Source organism: Macadamia integrifolia, unplaced genomic scaffold (genome assembly GCF_013358625.1).
Source record: "Macadamia integrifolia cultivar HAES 741 unplaced genomic scaffold, SCU_Mint_v3 scaffold1219, whole genome shotgun sequence".
Taxonomy (NCBI): Eukaryota; Viridiplantae; Streptophyta; class Magnoliopsida; order Proteales; family Proteaceae; genus Macadamia; species Macadamia integrifolia.
Genome location: NW_024868122.1, coordinates 120,524 through 143,251, shown reverse-complemented (window position 1 = coordinate 143,251; position 22,728 = coordinate 120,524). Strand labels below are relative to the sequence as shown.

General features: G+C 38.3%; 1 protein-coding gene across 1 annotated transcript in view; it reads right to left on the bottom strand.

Moving 5' to 3' along the window:
- The window catches only part of LOC122063143 (DNA topoisomerase 3-beta), a 75,703-nt gene that overhangs the window by 1,505 nt on the left and 51,470 nt on the right, over window positions 1-22,728 (bottom strand). The window contains exons 7-12 of the mRNA XM_042626825.1: window positions 11,497-11,576; window positions 10,604-10,882; window positions 8,745-8,913; window positions 8,417-8,545; window positions 8,020-8,232; window positions 3,175-3,354 (exon numbers count right to left, since the gene is read on the bottom strand). Of these exons, the coding sequence (XP_042482759.1) occupies window positions 3,175-3,354; window positions 8,020-8,232; window positions 8,417-8,545; window positions 8,745-8,913; window positions 10,604-10,882; window positions 11,497-11,576 (1,050 nt within the window). The remainder of the gene's footprint in view (window positions 1-3,174; window positions 3,355-8,019; window positions 8,233-8,416; window positions 8,546-8,744; window positions 8,914-10,603; window positions 10,883-11,496; window positions 11,577-22,728) is intronic.

Here is a 22,728-nt window from a genome sequence, read left to right as displayed (position 1 = left end):
CTAATAGTTTTTTTTTAAGCCTTTTGATTAACCATAATGACAACTGAAATTTTGTGTACAATATATAAATTAGAACTTATTAGAATTCCAACCCTTTTTTCTTTAGGCTTTTGCAACTAACATAATAGGGTTGAGAGATTGTCAAAGGAGAAAAAAGAGAAAAGAAGTGGGAAAACTAATGGACCACAAGGCAGGTAAAGGCTATCTAATTGCTCAAAAGCTGGAATTGGAATAACCAGCAGCGATAGAGAACAGCAGGATATCAGATTTGGTTCAAGTTCAGGTTGAAGGGCCAAGTTGGCATAAGGAATGATTTAACAAAATTAGGAGCTAATACAATGGTAAGTTTAAGAGAAAAATGGATTACCAAAATAGTAAGTTGCTGAAAATAGAAAATCAAATTTAGAAACTTCTGAAATTAGAAACTAAACTGAGTATAGTGAGTAATAACCAAAATAGAAACATGGAAAAGATTTAATAACTATTACTGGAATAGCAAATGAACCAGAATTAGCAATTAGTAACTCATAGGAAAATAGAAACTAAGATAGTACTACTGCTAAACAGCATTCAAAGCTAAGATAGGAAACCAATGGATTGAACTGAAGAGTTCCTCGGCAGTAAACTAACCAGTTCTAAAACTACGAAAACTAAATGGATAGAGATCTAAATAGCAGTTCAACAGATAAAACAGAAACTGTAAGTTGCAAGCACAATGATGAAGAAAAATCAGAATCTGACTTTTAGACTATAGTTGTCATGGCGCCAAGGCAAACCAAGGCGGTGGAGGGTTGCCTAAGTGCTTACGCGAGAAGGCGCCCGCCTTAAGATGAACAAGGCGACCAAGTGTTATTTTTATTTTCCCTATTTTCTAATATTATTTAGTAAGCTATAGATACCTTGTATTATAAAAAATCAAGATTAAGCAACATCAAATCATTAAAAATCAACATTTAGCCATATTAAATCATAAAAAATGAACATTAAGTCATATTAAGTTATAAAAAATCAACATTTAGATAAATGCTTTTGTTCTATAATATGTTTGACTAGTCTAATGATTTTATTTTTACATGAGATTTTTTGTATTAGTTATAACATAAAACCAGCTTTTCAACAAGTCTAAGATTACTTAAATCTGAATTGTAACGACAAATTTATGCTCCGGTCAAACTTATTTTCAAGTGCGCGAATGCTGTTAAAATCACCTGAATGAAAATAATTTTATGGATATCAAAACAAAAGAATATTTTACCGGACTTTAGATTTTTAGCAATGATTTAACATGACAGAATTTATAAAATTTTCATAATTGAGAAAAACCCTAGCATTTAAAAGTTGAAAATCGCCCCTACAACCAAAATCCAGTTTTTGTTCTTGGACTGGGGGGTTGACTTTTTATCATTTTGGAATTTGATTTTTAAACTATTTTTATTGGACTCAAATAGGGGGTATTTGCTTATTTATGAAAACATTTACTTAAATGATATTTGGCATAAATAAGAGACAAAACCCAAGGCCACTGTCGCCTAGGCCCCAGGCAAACCGCCTGGACGCCTAGGCGTCGCCTCTAGAGAATGGAAAAGAAGAAGAAGAAAGAAGAATAGAAGAAGGGAAAAGAAAATATTAGGCGCCTCATCTAACTATGTAGAAGAATTCTACCAACTCTAGCCTTGGCAACCCACCAAGGTTTTCCCCCATTGCATCCCACAGTAGAGTAGTTATGAATACCACAAAACATGCTTTCTCCCTTACAAAACCCAAACAAGCTCAAGGCTAAATTGTTTCTTAAAATGTTGGGATGGGTATGATCGCCTCATCTTTATTTATAACTTCACAGAAGTAAGCAAAATAGGAAACCCCCACATGTTGAAGAAGAAATCCTTACAATCTAAGTTCGCCAACAAAATAATAACTCTTCTATAAATTTTTTTTTTTTTTGGTAGAAAACTCTTCTAGAACTTGACAAAATAGAAACTAGCACCTAATCATCAGGACTCAAATCCCTCAAATTTGGGCTTATAAATTAGCCATTATAATAGTAAACCAAAAATACTAAGCTCATGGCCCATATACCCATTAGACACTCGAAAATAAACTTATTGGTCCATTCTTGGTCCAGTCCAATGGCCTAGTTTGCTGCTGTCCTTCTTGTTCTTCTGAACTACATCAGCAGGATTCGAAACACATAATAGTGCTGTTCTACCAAATCCAAAACCGCAAAAAAGGAAAATGAGATAGCAAATATGAAAGCCAAGGGGGAAAATATATTGAAAATGGTTGCAGGCAAAGTATACAGTACACAAGCACCAACAGAACCACATCCTATGGACTGGTCTTGCACTCTTAAGAAGTTCAAAGATACTAACTGATTGTTTTCTAGAGACTGTTGGAGATTCATATATATATATATATATATACTTCTCTTTTTATATGCTTTTTTTTTTTTGGTGGGTGGGGGAGGGGAGTTTGGGGACCCCAACTTCTTTTTTTTTTTTTTGAGTTACATTCTATAAGGATCTGGAGAAATAGCCTCTCCACAAAGCGGGGGCAAGGCTGCATACATTATGAACCTCTCCAACCCCCATCGTGGCAAAAGCCTCGTGCACTGAGTACACCAAAAGAGCATCGCCACAGTAAATTTTTCATATGTCAACATAAAACATTAAATATGATTCAAATGCCAACTTTGGATGGATTCATTTAGTGGCTGCAAACTACAAGTGCAAAAGTCAACACAAGGTGTCATGAACTCTTAACATGAATACCCCAGCTATTCCATAGTGAATTTGGCCAGACCAGTCCTGAGCAATATTTGGTTGTTTATAGCCGAAGGTTACTTCATGTGACAGAGCACATTATTATATCAACTCTACAGATGCCAGCATAAGGAATTTTGTTTTCATGATACCCCCAGGGGGGGGGGGGGGAGAGACATGAAAGAACAGGAGCAATACAACCAAGGGAACTGTTGTATCAGAACACTAGAAACATCTATTGAAATAGATGGACATATTATCTGGATACATGAATAAAGGTTGCTGGTTGCCATATTTGATGTCGACTATTTAATTTTAGAGGTAATTGGTGAATTTAGACCCACCATCTTCTTTCTGCAGCAAAAAAGGTGCCAGTGTGAAGAACACAGAAATTATTTGCAATAGAATATATTACCTTAATGGTGCCATTCTGAGGAACATAGTAGACCTCCTCACATGTGCCACAGTATAGGCGAGATGGTTGGGTGGAGATGTACTTCATGTACCGGAGACATTTCCCACATTTGCTTAGTAAACGCCCTGAATCTGCTAGTGGAGAGAACTGTGCTTCAAATAATGCATCCATGCTTTCAATCTGTACTAAAAGAAAATAATAAATAAATAATTAACGCTTCCTGGAGGGAAAGGAATATAAAGTTAGAGATATGAAAGGGAGGACTGCTGAAAGTTGGACATAAACAGACACCAAATCTGATCAACTCAGATTATTGAGGACATGCAAAAGAAATTGTTTTCTTTGTACTGTTAATGTGCGTGCAGGGATTTCATACCTGTAAATTTAGGTATGACAATAAAAAATGGGAAGCAAAGCATAGGCAAATCAAAGTAGGGTAACTATCCCTTCCAATTAATCAAATATGTAGCAGTTATAAATGGATAAAATAACACCAACAACAATAGCTGACCAATCAACATACTTCTGAAAATATAACAAAAAGTATAGATGGGGTAATTGATGCACATAAATCAAAAAGAAAAAGAGGGGGGGTTGGGTGGGGTGACATGTGTTGGGCCTTTAATCCAAGGGATTTCATGGTTTAATGGGCCAAAATTATGGGTAGGAGATAGGAATACGAAATTTATTGATTAGTTAAGTAGGGGCTTTTAGGAATTTTTTTATTTTTATTTTATTTTATTTTATTTTTTTAATTGAAAGCTCATCTTTGTTTGGGATCATTTTATCTAAGCATAATTGTCACGGCGTCTAGATGACCCAAGGCGATCGAGGGGGTCAAAAACCTAAGCAACACCAACAAGGTGCCAAGGCGTCGCCTAGGTGCCGACTAGGCGACCAAGGCACCCTTCCAAAAAAATCCGCCTAGAGGCCTAGTTGACAACTTAACAACTATGATTTTAAGATAAGCTGCCTCCTCTTTTCTTATTGGCTTGATGATGTAATAGATTAGTTTGGAACTTCCTCGTTGGTTAGATGATGGAAGCTCTTATTTTCTATTGGGTGAATGATGTAAGCACTCTCTTTAGCCAATCACAGGCTTGTACAGAAACTATAAATATACGTAATGACCATAGGCCATACATATTGATTTGAAGAAATAAAGATGCTTAGTTTCTGAATTTTGGTTATGTAAATTCAGACCCTACCTCTGTGGATTTAGTGGTGTTACCTAGTGGATTCCAGGTGTACTAAGGTGGATTCTCTTCGCAAGCTTTGGCGGATTCCTAGCCTGAGGTTTAGGAGGATTCCTAACGTATAACTGTTGATCGTTCAGCCTAGTATCCTGGATTTCCTACAGAAGGACAAAATGGGAGCTTTAAGTGATAGGGGGGCACAAAAGGAGACTGAAACTGTGGAGTAACAGCAAAGCCCCTTGTTCTTTAGTACAAGTAGCTAAGGCTTTCTGCATCTGTGTAGAGGGGAACATAGGAGATTGAAGATCGAGTCTCCTCAGCTATCAACTCACTTACTGCATCTGCTTCTTTACCCACTAATAATAGGAAAGTGGTGAGCGATGTAATATAGATCCTCTCTTCTCTATCACCCTCCATTCTACCCATCTCGTTATTCAAGAATTCATGTGAGATCTAATCAACTTCCCATTGTTGGAAAGATGGGGGATCGTTCTACCGGCAAGGGGGTATTTCAAAATTTAAATTAATAAGGGAAGGCACCACAGTTCCACAATTATAGTTCTCCACGTGACCTTAGCCCTTCACTACTTGTCTACTGACCACGGCAGCAAGTGCATTCCCGTCACTGTTGACATCTTCTTCTCCACAATAGCTAGGGTTTCACAAACCCTAGGACACAGTGGCTATACTGTTCAACTAGAGTCGTCAGTTTCAAATTTGTTTTTTATCTTGAGTTTTAGTTGCTGAATTATTTCCTGGATATGAAGCCTATTCTGATTTCAATTGGTGTTCTAAATCTCAGAATTGAATTGATGTCCAGAACTCCAAGTTCTAGTTGAAATTCTGGTTTTCCCAGTTCAAGATTTTTAAAATCGGTCCTGCTTTGCTAAACTGTTACTACCTTAAGTTAATCATTAACAAAGTTTGATTTAAGTTCTCTGAAATTCCATCAATTTTGTCAATTTTGAGATTTCCTAGTTGGAGTCATAGTACAAGATCCTGAGACAAGAGACCAATACACAAAAATGCAGAGTCTCGTCCAATTTTGAACAGTCATGGTGAACTCGCAAATCTCGCGCTCTGGTTTGAAGAAAAGTCCCCCGAATTTGGTTTTTGGTGCAACTTTTTGCCAAATTACACACCAAGGAGCTTGGAGCATGTGGATTCACAGCTCAGCATCAACATTTGGAGTTGCTTTTCTGCCCAAGAACACTTGAAGGTAACAAAAATTTTCACCAGAACTTTTTTCCAAAAAAAATAAAATGATAAATACATGGTTGTTGATAGTATTATGGCATTACTTCCACCATACTATGACATGACCAGTGTTTATGATTCAATCGGACGAAAACTTGATCCAACATCTACAACAATATGGTGGTTATGATGATCCAGCCCCGCACTCATTTCAGTACTAAGAGTCTAAGATGGGATATGTGAGTCATTCACTTGTATTGTACTATACTACTATTGTTCACTCTAATATATGTCATCCACTAGTCTGGTTCTTATTCCTATTTCCTGCGATCTGTTGAGTTAATCTCGCACTAGATTTTCCCTGATTAAGGATTAGTCTTCACTAATTAGCATCAAAGCTATGGATCCTACTGAAAGACTGCAAGGCCATCACTTCTTTGACGAGAAGGTTTTGAGAGTTTCTGATTTTGCTCTTTCTTATTGGAGTGAAGCCAGTAACTTCATCTCAGAATGAACTTTGATTGTGTAGTGTTTGAAATTTCATCGTTTCCGAACTTGAGGAATTTTTTAACAAAAGGGGAATTGATGCAGATAAATTAAGGGAAAATGTCTTATCTTAGTGGGAAAAAAGCCTTGGGTCAGGCATCAGGGATGCCCTCTATCTCCTTGTGGCTCTTGAAGTTCTTTCCCGGAGATCCAAAGTTGCACAGATTGGCACCTCATCTGTCCCCATCCCCAATGCAAGGCTATTAAGCTCTTTAATCTTGCCTTGGCGGATAACTTTATGATTTTCTCCAAAGCTAGTATTACTTCCCTGGAGAGCATTATGCCTGTCTTCAAATTTGATAATCCGTCGAGTCTCTGGCTATCCGCATCATTCCTTAGAAATCCCTTTTGTTCCTAGCTAGGGTTTCTGACTTGGACAAAGCTTCCTTGATTGAGAAGACGAGGTTCTCTCTTGGCCATCTTCCAGTCAAGTATCTGGGTTTGCTTTTGATTCCAACGAGATTGTCTACCCAGCGCTCCAGCGCTGCACTCTGATGTTAGATCTCATTCAGAAGAGTCTTGGTGGTATACCAAGTCATATGCCCTCTGCTCTTCCTCCATCTCCTTTCTTTCTCTTTCATATTTCTCCTTGTAGTTCAACTGATTTCCAGCACCCTCTCTTTCCTAACGTGGTCATCTTAGGTAATATCTTCGTATATTTTCTTTGTTATTCAAATATACCATTCTGTCAACCATTGTTTCTGCAGGTATTATTTTCTGTTTTCCATTGTACTACGATTTCTGGTTTACCCTATTATATCAGTAACTTGGTCTTATTGTTTCTCTTAATCTAACCATTGGATAGGCTTCAGTTCTTGATGCAGTCTTCCCTTCCCTCTTCACTACATTTGACCAGTAACCTAATTAGTAGATTTTGAGTCATGGATTATTATTTGACTTACTAATTCGGTATTTTATTAGTTTCAATGTTTTGTTGGTTCTTGTTTCTTCCAATCCAACCATAGTTGTCACAATGTCTTGGCGACCCAAGGCATTGGAGGGGGCCTGGACGCAAGGCAACACCAAGAAGGCATTAAAGGCGCCTGCCTAGGCAAGTAAGGCGGCCAAGGTGCCTGGACGCCTAGGCCATGCCTCGACAACTATGAATCCAACCGATGGTTGGCCTTGATATTTTAAGCACCTAGCCTACCCATTAGGACCTCCATTCAAATCAAGTTTCAGCCCCATCAGTAGTAAGAATTGAGACATCTATTCTATCCAAGTTTCTGCCTTAAATTATCAGCATTGTTTCACTGTGCTTTTGGTTTTTTCTAGGATGTTTCCTGGTGTTGTCTTTTCAACCTAGCAAACCTCATCTTACCCTTCCATACATATAAGCAGAAAGGTTGCAACCAGGGCAGGGGTTGGCAACTCCCAATTTATTGGTGGATATATCTCCACTTTTAGAAGGGCCAGATTGCTTAGCAATTTAGAAATATCACTCAATTGTACGTAGGGCTTAACTTTAGGATTGAAGATCTATATAACAGTTGTGATGTGATGGTTTGTGGCCTTTGTTTGTTGCTCTTGTACTAGATATATTTTCCCTCTTCTTTTATTTGGCATTATTCTGCTCTCCTTTTATTTGGCAATTAAATTTGCTACTCTGTTCTTTTATTACCAAAAAATTTTTCTATTTATAAAAGGAGGGGGGGGGGTGTGGTGGTGGGTGGGTGGGGTTGGGCGTGGTGGGGGGAAGGGAGGGAAAGAAAGGTAGGATAATTTATACAGATGGATTTCAATCTTTCATTACTTCTCTTATCTGTTCTCCACCATCATACTCATGTTCAGCTACCATTATAAGTTAAAAACTATTACACAAAAACTCTGTGATAGTGTGATGTAATGATAGACTCAAACCTTCATCCAACTCTATATCAAAAGAGTTAAAATGCCGTATTATCACCTGCTTAACAAAATAAGAGTACTTCTGGGTAAATTGCTGCAATACGTGCTGCACAACATGAAAATGATCCACTTGACCCTTAGCTATAAGGGTAATCTGGTGCTCAATGAAGCTGCGAATGTCTGGCAGACAAAGATCTGGATCAATACATTGATATCCTCTTATCAGGGTGATTCCCAGGGCTGTTGGTACCAACCTCCTTCCAGCATGCACCTTCAATTTAAAACAAAGCTTCAAATGTTGGATGACAAGTTATGGATGGAAATAAATATACAAGGAAGCATGAAACAATAGACTGCAAAAAAAAAAAACACAAAAACAAAAACAAAAACAAAAACAAAAAACAAAAACAAAAAACAGAACAAAAAAGACTTCGTAATAGAAGATGATCACAAACCTGCACATAATTGCGCTCACATATGTTGTTAATATGTACAGAAATGGAAGCATCTGTGCCTATACCATTCTTTTCCATTAGAGAAATCAGCTCACTTTCACTGAGGTATTCTGGAGGGGAGGTACTTCCCTAATATTTGAGGAATCATTAGTTAGAAGAAAACAATAGTAATTCCGTGAAACCTTCATATTTTTCATCATAAAAGTGTAATTGATTTACACTAGAAGCTAGGCCTAATCCTGCATACTTAAAGCAGAGAAGTCTTGTTGATAACTGAAAACTTTAATGAAACAAATGCTGAAATGTGACTGAAGTTCCAAAGCGCTACCTCATATAGCTCAAGTTTTGCAATTTTTATCTTTTCCCCTTCTGTGAACTGAGGAAGCTTCTTCTCATTTACTGCCAGCCATGGCATAATAGCTGTAAAGCCTTGGGTTGTAGCATGCTGTCCTATGCAGTGGAAAAATTCTCCACCAGCAATAAAGTCTACCTTTGTCCTGAATTAACCATGAAAAAAATCATATTATGGGAACGAGAAAAAACAAAAAAGTTCCTGCTTTAACATTGTTCACCCAAAGGAGCTTCAAGTTTTGGCCTATAAGAAATGTAGTGTTGCCTCAATACCCAAATTATTAAATTATAGAAGATACCCTGCTAATACTAAAACCGATATATACTGTAATGACAATAATTATAAGTAATAGCATCATTGTTGATCAAGAACAGATTCCTGACAATGAAATTTTTTATTCAAGTGAATCCATATGAAATTCAAGTTTTACATGTTATTACAACTCCCACAAGCTTGTGTTATTTCTGTTCTTTCCCAATTCTCTGCATTAAGCTTCATTTTTCACTATTAAAGTTTGATTTTTTCAACTGAACCTAACAAACTTCAGTCCAAATAGTCAAACACCTGGCACAACAGGCATTATATGTAAGCATGGAGCAGCATGTGTTCTTACATAACTAACCAAATCAAAATATACTGTCAAAGTTATCTGACTACCCTTTTGGAAGAACAAAAGCAGTCAGACAAACCAACTGTTGACCATCTCATATATGTTGACTTCAGTGTTGGGCCAACACTGAATACAAATAAGTGTAACACACTATTTCAATAACGTAGTACTTTAGTTACAAGTAAGCACCTTCAAAATCAATTTGGAACCAAAATTAGGGGAAAATTACTACCAAACAAATAGTAGAAAAAAAAAATCATTTCATGAAAGATCTGAATCTTACAGAAGTTCCAACATCCTCATCGAGTTGACGAGTTATGAAACAAACTAAAACAAATCAACACTATATACATGCAATGTGGTAGTTCCAGTGTTGTTTTTAATCACAGAGGAAAATGTGTGTGAATTGTCAGGATCACCAAATACAGGCTTAAATGATTTACAGATCTTTTGATTTTAGAAACACCGGTCAACACTATTTTGGAGCAGATAAAAGTGAACACCAGTAAAATATGGGATGCTACACTTAAATCTAAAAAGTATCTCAAAAGTGATCAGCATGGATTTTCTTTTTGTCTACACGAGTACCATGAGCATTTGGTACATACTTGTACATCACCATTATAACAAGAACAAACATGGATCTAAAATTATCATGATTGTCAGTAACAAAGTCTCTGAAGGTGCCAGCTAGCTCATCCAGTAAGGATTTTGGTTTGCAATGGCCAAGACCAAGGATTAAGTCCTGCTTATACACTTGAAACTACCCTCTTATACCACACCGCCCCACCCCCAACCCTCAAAAAATGAATAAATAAATAAATAAAAACAGCCCAATTTAATTTCATAAAGAAAGAAATGCTAACAACAATGAAGGAATTTGGAAATCCAAACCAGAGAACACAACAAAAAACTAAATAATTTAAAAAAAAAAATGTTATTAATCACCGTGAGAATGCTACAAATATTTCTAGATCATAAACTGCAACTCCATGAAATTGCAAACTGATCATAAATACAAAATCCATATTTGATACATAATCACTATAGGCCTTTCTTCACACAAAAGACTAATCATAGATAAACAGTAACTCAAGACTCATAATCTATTTAAGATATTAAACTTGGTTTATATATATATATATATATGAAGACACATTCCATTAGTATGAAACATTAAAAAGCTATTTGCCAGTACAGGCAAAGATAGAGATGAAGCTAATACCTTTCATACTTGCAATCGGGACTTACAGTTCCAATAAAATGTTGACAGATATATTGGTATAGTCTCCAAGCATCATTGCCTAGCATATCCTCAGTTGCTGAACGCATGGGTGTTATGGGAGGATGATCGCCTGCATCTGTTCCCGATCGAGGCTTATGGAAACCATCGGCTAGTAGCATCCCCACATATTCACCCCATGTTGGATTATTCTGTTGTGCTCTTAGAGTGCCTTTAAAATCGAATGAGGAAGGATATGCAGTGCTCTCAGTACGTGGATAACTGGAGAATTGCATTTAAAGATCGGTAAGTTTATGATGTAATGCAAGCATCTCATAGACTCATACTCAACACAGACAAGATTGACAACGCTTGAAGACAGAAGTCCAGAAAAAGTTTTTAGAAGAAAAGGTAATACTTCTATGGCATATTAGCGTATGAGCCCTACAACAAACAGATGCCAAGGGAGTAAAGAAAGAAGATAATGTTCATATATGCATACAATGCATGTGTGTCTGTGTCAAGGTTCAAAATTCGTTTCGTTTCGGTGTTTCCGCGGTGACATACCGAAATTTCACCGAAATCTCACCAAAACAGTGTACTTTTTTCCATGTGTTTCGCTTGGCCATTTTGGGGGCTAATGGATGAAGTGGCCGAAATTAGCAAAACGAAACGACCGAGATGGCCGAAATTTCAACGAAATAGTGCATTTTATCTGCCGAAATGAGTGAAATTTCGAAATGAAGACCGCAATATGACTGAAATTATGCACTTATGTGTTTCGTATGCCATTTCGTTCGGTAATACCAAAATATCCGAGATTTCTGCGAGATATAGCGAGTTCCGAACCGTGACGTTGTGTCTATCTTTGAGAGAGAGATAAAGAGAAGGAAAACCTGATGAAACCTTGAGTATATAAGCGTTCAGCCAGTTGCATAGTTGTTTGAGGTCCAAAGCCAAGTGCACTTGAAGCAACCTGGGTAAATGAATATAATATAAATACATTTCCAACAGCTCTGCATTACTACAGTTGAATTTTGTTGATAAATACTAAATTTAAAATTTAAAAACAATATACAAAATCACAACTTTAACTCCATCGAAGCAAATAAGGGAAGAACCCACAAATTGGTAGAGAAAAAAAAAAACTCCTTGGTATTATTTAGAACAAATGTATTTAAGAAGGAAAAAGAAGAGCTAATTTCTTTCTTAAATAGAAATCTAAATTCAAAATTATGGATCAAGTCCAATTCTGAGTGAAATACCAAATATTATTGGGTTCATAAGATATTTAAAAAAAAAAAAAATCAATAACAATATATACTATAACATTTGCAAAGTTAAGAAGGAGCCAGTACAAATCATGATTCTTGAGAAGGCAAAGGCTCAGCTCACATCCTGCTCCTCCAAACTCAATCAGAAAAAACGCCCAGCCAGAATGTCTCATTTTCTATAGTTTTGACAGACATTAGTAAAATACTTCTTCATATCCAAAAAAAAAAGGAACATATACTAGAATAACAAAAAGATTAAGAAAAATTAAAAGGGCACTAAACATATTTGTCGAAAGAAACAAAATTTCGCATATCACATGCCAAACATAATATATGTTGTTACTCTTTGACATAAACATGGACCCTAACTATATTATTTAATAATGTCGGAATGAACGAATGACTTTTGTCAAGTGGGACACAGGCCAGCTTTATTTATAATATGGAGGAGAACAATCTAGAATAGATACAATACCAAATACCCCTATGGAAAATTCTACCCTTGTACCAATATTACAACACATCACTCAAGTTGGTGCATAGATATTACGCATACCCAACTTGCAAACAATTGGATGAAACACCTTACTATTAAGACCCTTCATAAACATCAGCCAATTGTTTATTGCTAGGAACAAAAGGCACACAGATGAGACCCGAATCCAGTTTCTCTTTGATGAAATGATGATCAATCTCCACATGTTTCATCCGATCATGCTGGACTGGGTTGTGAACTATGCTAATGGAAGATTTTCTGCCACAACAAAGCCCCATAGGTAGTGTATCTGGGAAAGCCAAATCGGTGAGGAGACCCTAAAGCCATAGAAGCACATAGATACCATGAGCCATAGCAAGGAGCCACATCAGCTTGCTTCTTGCTACTCCAAGTAAAAAGTTACCACCAACGAAGGTGCAATAACCAGTAGTGGATTTGTGATCATTAGGCAACCCTGCCCAATCAGCATATGTGAAAACCTCGACCAGAAGGTGATCATAAGGAGAAAAAAGATGCCTCAACCTGGGGCAGATTTCAATTACCGGAGAATGCACATCACTGCTTCCATGTGGGTGGAGTAAGGATCATGCATGTACTGGCTAACTAGGATGATAGCATAAGCAATGATTGAGCGAGTATGAGAAAGATAAAAAACCGCCATACCAATTTCTAATATCGTCCCTTATCCACATAATCACCATCCTTAATAACCAGGTGAGCATTAGCATCAATGGGAGTATCAATTGGCTTGAATCCCATCATACTAGTATTAGAGAGAAGATCAAGCACTAGATGCCCTTAGTCGAAACAGCCTCTCAACATTCTTGGGGTAAGGCTGCATAGTTCTTGCCCCCAGGACCTTGCACATGCAGGAGCCTTGTGCATCGGGTATGCCCATTTTTACAAATAGATGCCCTTAGTGGACCTGGAAACTTTAATGCAAGAAAGTAACAAAGCTGTCCGAGATCCTTAATTTCGAATTCCTTGCCAAGATATTGTTTGAAGTGAGAATTTTCTTCAATACCATTACCAATAACAACAATATATCAACGTAATAATCAACAGAGCAAGCTTTCACTTGATCTTTTGATAAACAACATATGGTCGACATTGCTTTGAGAATAGCCTACAGTAACCATGACTTTATGAAACCACCCAAACCAAGAACTTGGCAACTACTTCAACCCACATAGAGCACACTTCAGCTTGCACACTTTTTCTTGAGTTTTAGAGCATGCAAACTTAGGGTGGAATGTCCATATACACTTCCTCCTCAAGTTCCCTATGAAGGAAAGTGTTCTTCAAATCTAGTTGTTGAAGATCCTAGCCTAAGTTAACTGCGTAGGACAAAATAACACGGTTAGTGTTCATCTTGTGCACCGGGGCAAACATATCCTAATAGTCAATCCCATAAGTTTGTGTGGAGCCCTTGGCAACCATGGTTCAAGATCACGGATCACTGAGATCTCGTTTTGTTGAAATGGAGAGACGAGTTGGCAAGCGAGTTGAAAAAACGTTGGCGAGATCTCGCCACTTAACTTGGTGAGTTAATGTTTAGGTCCAAACTTGGTCCAACCAAGTCACTTAAAAGCAAGGTTTCGACCCCAAGCAAGTGAATCTCGTTAAATCTCGCCGGGGTCTTGCTGGTTTTGCCTCTCTACTTTTCTGGGAAAAAAACACCATTTAGCTGAGATTTTGGTGCTTCTTCTTGAAAATCTTTCTTACAGTCATTGAAGCAAGGATCTTAGCATTGGTGATGACTTTTCTTCTTAAGAACCCTTTAAGGTAAAAATTTCTTCCCAAACCTATATTTTTCATAGAAACATCATCAAAACTTGTTACTTGCCATTATTTTTTTAGGTTTATGGAAGAAAAAATATATTTCTATTTTTCAATTAAATTTTTTATTTTTCTGTTTAAATAAATGAATTTCTTGCAAAAAAAATTGAAAAAAAAAAATATGATTTATACACAATGTTTGGTACTCAATTTTTTATATGTTGCTCATAAAAGGCTGATCTACGGCCTCACGGTGTCCCTTTCTTTCATTTAATAAATTTATTAATATATTTTTTGAAATATGTAATATATATTAAATCATTACAGGAAAATCAAAAAAATACGAAAAAAAATTTATGTTTTGTATTGAAAATTACTTTGATGTAATGTAAATATTGTTAGTGTATTTTGAAATAAAAATGGTGTTCTTTGTTCCCATACACCCCCATTTTAATAAGATTCCGGCTAGAAGCATACATGTGCTGTAATGTGCTTCTCCGTGGGTATCCGAGAACCATATATATAGGGGTATACTCGGTCATTTGACAGCATAAGCAATACGAAATCCAAAATAGAATTGGAATGAGTGAGAAGTCAAATGTTTTGGGAATTCCTAATGGGGGGATGATCAGGATAATTTTGAATCAGAGCTTTGGATTTTTGTTCATTCCTCATCGTAATAATATCTTGGGGCTTGCAACGATAACTTGGTATATCTACTAATATTTTTTATTTTCACTGGAGATTAGGAATTGATGGACTTTCCATAGGACCCATTTTATTGACGGGTTTCATTACAACTTTAGCTACTTTAGCAACTAGGCCAGTTACTCGAGATTCCCGATTGTTCCATTTCTTGATGTTAGCAATGTACAGCGGTCAAATAGGATCATTTTCTTCTCGAGACCTTTTTCTTTTTTTCTTTCACTCTATTATAATTTATCATTAACTATGATATGATTATTATTAATAAAAAAAAAATGATTTCAAATTAAGAAAGAATTACAAAAAGTAGTAGATTAATATGTAATAGCTATATGATATTGAATAACTCTTAATGTATGCATTCTTTAATACAAGATGTTGAATAGTTACTATTTCATGCATTCTTTTATGTCATAGTGCTGAAGTTGGGGCACGATGTCTAGTGTTGGGGTGGAGATATTGCATGGTTACATAAAGATCCAATGTCAGATAAAAACTAAATAAATAAATAAAAAGGTGTAGGTATTGTAAGAAAACGATTAATTCTGGAGGTACCACCAGATTGAAGCAACATTTGGCTGGGGATACAAGGATTTTGCCAAAAATGCCCCCAAGTTTCCTATAAAGTGCAAAGACAAGTGAAGTGGACCCTTCAAGGTGGACAGTTCAAGAGCGCAAAGAAACAAAGGCAGTCTTAGAGAGCCACCCAACAACAGTGGATGTTAACTCTGATGAATCTAATAGTGATTATAGTATGACAAGGGCAAAGTGGAGAGAATTGCAACAAGTTAAGGCAGCGAGCAGGATCTCTCATCAAGTGGAAGAGGTTAGGTGGTAGAGATGATGAGAGGAGTAGGTGGCTCGGGTTCTAAAGCAGTTGCATCCATAGTTGTCAAGGCGTCGCGAAGGCGTCTAGGCGGTTTGCCTAGGGCCTAGGCGACATTCGCCTTATTACACTGCATACCGCCTTGTGTTTTGACACTTATTTATGCTTTTATATTTGTTATTTCATTTCTTAAGATATTATTCATAAATAAACAAATACCCCCTATTTGAATCCAATAAAAATAGTTTAAAAATCAAATTCCAAAAGGATAAAAAGTCAACTCCCCAGTCCAAGAAGAAAAACAGGATTTTGGTTATAGGGGCGATTTTCAACTTTTAAATGCTGGAGTTTTTCTCAATTATGAAAATTTTATAAATTCTATCATGTTAAAACATTGCTAAAAACCAAAAGTCCGGTAAAATAATTTTTTGTTTTAATATCCATAAAATTATTTTCATTCAGGTGATTTTAACAGCATTCGTGCACTTAAAAATAAGTTTAACCAAAGCATAACTTTGTCATTACAACTTAGATTTAAGTAATCTTAGACTTGTTGGAAAGTTGGTTTCATATTATAACTGATACAAAAAGTCTCATGTAAAAATAATATCATTGGACTAATTAAACTTGTTATAGAACCAGAGCATTTCTCTAAATTTTGATTTTTTATAACTTAATATGACTTAATATTAATTTTTTATGATTTAATATGGCTAAATGTTGATTTTTAATGACTTGATGTTGCTTAATCTTGATTTTTTATGATACAAGGTATATATAACTTACTAAATAATGTTAGAAAATAGAAAAAATAAAAAATAACAATTGGTCGCCTTGTTCGCCTAAGCGCTTAGACAACCCTCCACCGCCTTGGTTCGCCTTGGCGCCGTGACAACTATACTTGCATCAAATGTGTCTCTCACAGAGGAAAGAAGGAACAAGAAGCAAAGGCATGTGGATGTGCCTCTCAGGAGAACTCAGAGTGTGAGGGCTGCCACACCCCCATCACCACCCCAACACGACATGATGATCCTGATGAGGTCCTGAGGCAAGATCCTTTGGTATATAGACAGCAGGATACAAGACAAAGAACAACGAAGCAAGTATGGGGCAAGTGGAAACAACTTGAGGATGTAATGTCAAAATGGTTTGTTTATAATAGCATCCCAACTAATGCTGCACAAGAGGCATATTACCAGTCCATGATTGACACAGCAGGAAGGGTTAGTCCAGGAACAAAGGGGCCCACTCCTTATGAAATGATGAATTTTTATTTGCCTCATCAAAAGAAGAAGTTGGATGAGTACATTAATGGCTTCAAGACTCAATGGGAACGATATGGAGTTATTGTGATGTGTGATGGTTGGACTAGATCAACTAGACAGTCCATCATCAACTTCATGATATATTGTGATGGGAAGTGTGTTGATGCATCCAAAGAGAAGAAGGATGCAATGTACTTATACAAGCTGTTGAAGGAAGTTGTTACGGAGATGGGGCCTGAGAATGTTTTTCAAATTGTGACGGAAAATGGGAGCAACTTCAAGAAAGCGGGGGAGAGATTGATAAACAAGAAGAGCAAATGGATCCACCTTTTCTCGACACCATGTGCAGCCCACTGCATTGACTTAATGCTTAAAGACATGGGAAAGAAGTCTTTGGTATCAAGTGTGGTCGAACAGGGAAGACAAGTGACCACATTTGTTTACAACCATGGATATTCTATCTTTGTTAAGGGAAAAATGCAGTGAAGATTTGGTAAGGCCAGGCATTACTCGATTTGCAACCAACCATGCATTGAAGAGATTTCAGGATAAGATGGTTTGAGATCCATGTTTGCTAGTGAGGAGTGGTTTGGATGGAGGGAATCGAGTACGCCAGGTGGTAGGGCAGCACAGGCCACCATCTCTAGTGAACAATTCTGACAGGATGTGAAGAAGGTCCTTATATATGGCCCAGTGATAACTGTCTTGAGGTTGGTAGATTTAGAGAGGTAGCCTACCTTGCCATATGTGTATGCTGCAATGGAGAAGATGAAGGAGAATGTGAGAGCAACTATTCCTAAGGGGTGCAAAATCTTACATCAAAATTATTAAAGAGAGATGGGAGAAACATTTGATGCATCCACTGTATAAAGTTGGTGAGTTTTTAAACTTCACTATAGTCCAAGTTAAAAGTACTTTACATTCAATGACAAGTTATTTATGAAATTTGCAACGTATTATCTCAATCCTAAGTTCCACTACAAGTACAATCTAGGAATGGATGATGTATTGCTAGAACCAGTGGAACTTGTGGTGGCAAAGTTGGTCCCTAAACCTGGTCTACAAGCAACATGCGACAATGAGGTGGGTTAATGTTTGAAACATGTATAAATAAAGAAATTCAAGGATACTACTGGGAGTTTTGGTCGTGCAGCGACAGTGGCTGGAAGACAAATTACAGCCCCTAGTGAATGGTGGGTCATCTATAAAAAAGATGCACCTAACTGCAAAAAGATAGCAATCAAGGTGCTCTCCCAAACTTGTTCTGCATCTGGATGTGAGTGCAATTGGAGACAATTCTCACTGATCCACACCAAGAGTCGAAACCAACTAGGTCACGAAAAGCTACAACAATTGGTGTTTGTGCATTACAATATGAGATTGAAGATGCAACACATACGTCAAGGCATTAAGGGTAATAATGAACCAATTGAACTTGCTCATGTTTTCTAAGAAGACTCAGATGAGGAGGACCCCCCATACCACTGGATGCGGGATCGAGGTGAGCCACTTATGAATCGGCCTGGGGGTAGGCCCAACCCCGTGGTTGCTAGTCAGATGGGTACTGACATAGATGAGTATATGTCTCAAAAGGGCCGTGTGCTTTCACAGGTACCCAGGTCTTTCGAGTCCCAAGCTGTTGGGGTTGATGTGGAGCTTAAAACTGTTTGGTCACAATCTAGTGATTATAATGATGGTGCAGGACCTACTGTGGTGGTGGTAGTAGTAGTGGACACCGTGGTGCTGGTGCTGGTGCTGGTGCTGTTGCTGCTGTTGCTGGTGATGGTGATGGTGGTGGGGATGGTGATGGTAATGATAGTGGTGATGGAGGATGGTGATGGTAATGATGGTAGTGATGGGGATGCTCTCCCTTAGTAGATAATGGATCTAGGTCGATATGACATGCTGGTTCTTCCATTGTGACACTATTGGAAAGCTCACTTTCTGTGCTACCATCAACCATATCTGGATAGAGAGGAATCCTCATAGATGGACCACCAACTCTCGCTCCTCTGAAAAGATTTGGAATGCCAACCATTTCAACTTCTCCTCTAAGATAGCTTCTCTCCGCCCCCACCCTATTAGAAATTCCCCAAGGAACATATTATTGTTGTCTCCTAAGGTCTCCCCTTCCCACCTTGTTCCTCCTTGCCCTTTTTGGTTAGTATATGGCTTAGTTTTGCTCCCCTCCCCCTCCCGGTTTGCCGAGGTTGTTCCTTTTAGGTTTGTTCCCCTGGTCTCCTATTCTAGTTAGTCCCCCCCCCAATTTTTCCTTGTATATTCTTCTCCTCTTGGTAAGGAATTTATTTATTCATCCAAAAAAAAAAACTCCCTTCGTCACTTGGGATAGTCGTAGAAGTGGCCTTGATAGAGTTGCCTACAAAATAGACCACATTCTTGTCAGCCATCCAAGCTAACCTCCAAATCGACATTCATAACATCCTGCTTGCCGATGATGAAAATTTTGTCTCTTCGAAGATTTTCTCGATTGATTGGTCAAGAAGAGAGCTTCCTTAAGCAAAAATCCAAGATCAAATGACTTAAGTTTGAAGATTCCAACTCTACTTATTTCCACAGATCTTTCAAAGTTAGAACTAATTCCAATTCCATTCTTAGTCTTACTGCTAGGGATGGTTCCCCGCTTCTCTCCCCTGGCAGTATTAAATCTGAGGTTGTCGATTATTTCAACCCTCTTCCTCCTCTCAACCCAATCCCCATATCCCCCCTAACCTGCTCAACAAATTCATCCCATCCATCTCTTGTCCTTCCTCCAAGCTATCCCCTCTAATGAAGAAATATGTTCTATTGTTCACTCCATCAAAGCCAACAAAGCCCCTGACCTTGATGGATTCAGCATGGACTTCTTTTCCTTATGTTGGCATATCATTCACGATAACCTCATCAAGGCTATCAATAGCTTCTTTAATCCTAATCAAATCAATGGCGTTAACCATAACATTTTGTGCCTCATCCCTAAAAAACATAAAGCCTCTTCCATGTTTGATTCTAAACCTATCTCCCTCTACAATCTCCTCTACAAGTTCATTACTAAACCAACCAGCTCCAATCGTTCATTGACTCCCTGGTGAGTCCTAACCAGTCTATGTTCATTGCTGGGAGAAGCATATCTGACAACATTATCCTATGTCATGAGATTGTCAGAGGTTTTGATTAAAAATCTCACTCCCTTGTTGCTCTCCTCAAGATAGATATCCACAAGGCTTTTGATTCCATCATATCTGTGACACCCAAGAATACAGCAAGTACCAGACCCTCCTGGGAGATCGGTGAGGTATCCCCATCAAGAATACGACAAGTACCAAGGGGTTTGAGAGATCGGTGAGGGTGTGCAAACTTTAATCCCACATCGCCTAAGGAGAGATTACTGGGCTAGTTAATAACCTCTAGCTCCTTAACATGGCACAACACGTTTTAAAGCCTTGAGACCCATAGGTCAAAGAGGACAATATTGTGCACAATTAATGGGGCCAGGGCGTTACAAATGGTATCAGAGCAGACCTCAACAACGTGTGGAGCCACAGCGGGGACACTGTGCCGAAAGGGGGGAAGTTGTGACACCCAAGAATACGGCAAGTACCGGATCAGTGAGGTGTCCCCACCAAGAATACGACAAGTACCAGGGGATTTGGGTGATCAGTGAGGGTGTGCAAACTTTAGTCCCACATCGCCTAGGGAGAGATTAATGGGCTAGTTAATAACCTCTAGCCTCCTTAACATGGCACAACACATTTTAAAGCATTAAGGCCCATGGGCCAAAGAGGACAATATTGTGCAAGGTTAATAGGGCCGGGGCGTTATAATATAGGACTTCATCTTTGAGGTTCTGCTCTGGATGTCTTTTCCTCCGATTTTTGTGCACTAAATCCTCTCTTGCATTTCTTCTCCCTGTTTCTCTATTCTTGTCAATGGTAACCCAGATGACTACTTCCCCTCCTCGGGGGGAATCAACCAAGGCTGCCCCCTTTCCCCCTTCCTCTTCTCCATTGCCCTTAAGGTCCTCTCCAGATCCATTCAATCCAACATTGATCTTCACCTCATTTCTCCCCTTTCTAAGTGTAAGGCCCTTAATCTTACCCACCTTACCTTCGCTAATGACCTCAAGATTTTCTCCAGAGCCGGCTCCTCCTCATTAAATCTATCATTGCCTCTCTTCGCCTATTCGAATCCCTTTCTGATCTCCGTATCAATCTTCTCAAATCCCATCTCTTTCTTGCTAGTATTTCGGAAGCTTCCAAAGCTCACCTCCTCTAGTTGCTAGCTTCTCCCTTGGATCCCTCCCGGTCAAATATCTAGGCTTTTCTCTCATCTCAGCTAGATTATTTGCTCATTATTGCACTACAATGATGGATCTCATGATAAAAAAGGCTCTAACTGTGGAAAGGTAAGCTCCTCTCCTATGCGAGGTGCCTTGTGCTTGTCAGATCTGTGCTCCAATCCTGTTATCTCTATTAATCTAGAGTCTTTGTTTTTCCCAAATCCTTCATCAAAGTTATTGAATCTCTTCTCTACTATTTCTTCTAGAAAAGGGTGGACTCTGCCAAATTCCTTCACCCCCTTAACTGGCCTTTTATCTGTCTCCCTAAAGCTGAAGGCAGCCTTAGCCATTGGAGAATCAAAGATGTCAACACAGCTGACATCCTTAAGCTTATTGGAAGCTTGCCTCTAAGTAGAATAGCATTTGGGTCTCTTGGGTCTACTACTTCCTCCTTTGTAAGGACTCCCTTTAGACTGTCTCCCCCTTTGTTGATGCTTTTAGGGTTGGCGCAATATCTTCGTGGGCAGATCCATTGCTCTTGGTGCCATCACCTCTTCCATTGGAGATAGTTCCCCCATCTACCTCCAGCTTGATCCTTGGCATCCTTCATTTATCCTCCTCCCTTGGTGAGTCCCAGAACCATCTACTCCCCTGGTCTTGCCAGAGATGCCACTGTTAATTCCATCATCTCCAACGGTTCCTAGCGCCCCCTTCTTCTATCTCTCCTCTCTATGGTATTTGATCAGATCTCCCCCCATTTCCTCCTAGCCCTCATGGCAGAGCTGATAAAGTTCTTTGGACCCCTTTGTCCTCTAACCTTTTTAGCTCCTCCTCTTGCCTAGGATCTAATCATATCTAGAGGTCCCTTAGTTCCTTGGAAAAATATTGTTTGGCTCAAAGGCCATATCCAAAACCACTATTTACTACTTGGCGTGCCCTATCCAACTACCATCCCACCCAATCCTTTTTATCTGCAAATACATCCAAGTATCCTCTTCCTGTTGTCTTGTTTGGATGAAAATGAAGATGTGAACCATCTTTTTTCTTCTCTTGTCCTTTTGCCTCCTCCATCTAGAAGCGTGTCCTATGTTGTTGTTGGCCTTCTAGAAGACATGTTCTTTCCCTTCAGAGAGTGGATCTGGGATAGTTGACATGACGTTCACGAGTAACTCTATATGTGACTCCGCCGACAAGCTAGCCTTTTGTTCTGTCATCAATCATATTTGGATGGAACGAAATCTCCGTAGATGGACGTCCAATTCTAGATCCTTAGATATGATTTGGAAAATTGAAAATCATACTCTATGCGATGTTAGTACCAAGCTTGCTATGCTCCCCCATTGCCTTGTAAGGGACTCCCCAAGGAACAAATTTATTGTTGTCTCTTGGGGTCTGCCCATCTCTATTTTGCACCCCACCTTGATTGATGCAGCTGTGTAGCTCTTTGAGTTTTGATCTCTTTCCACACCCCCCCCCCTTTTTTTAAGGGTTCTTTGTATTTTTTTTT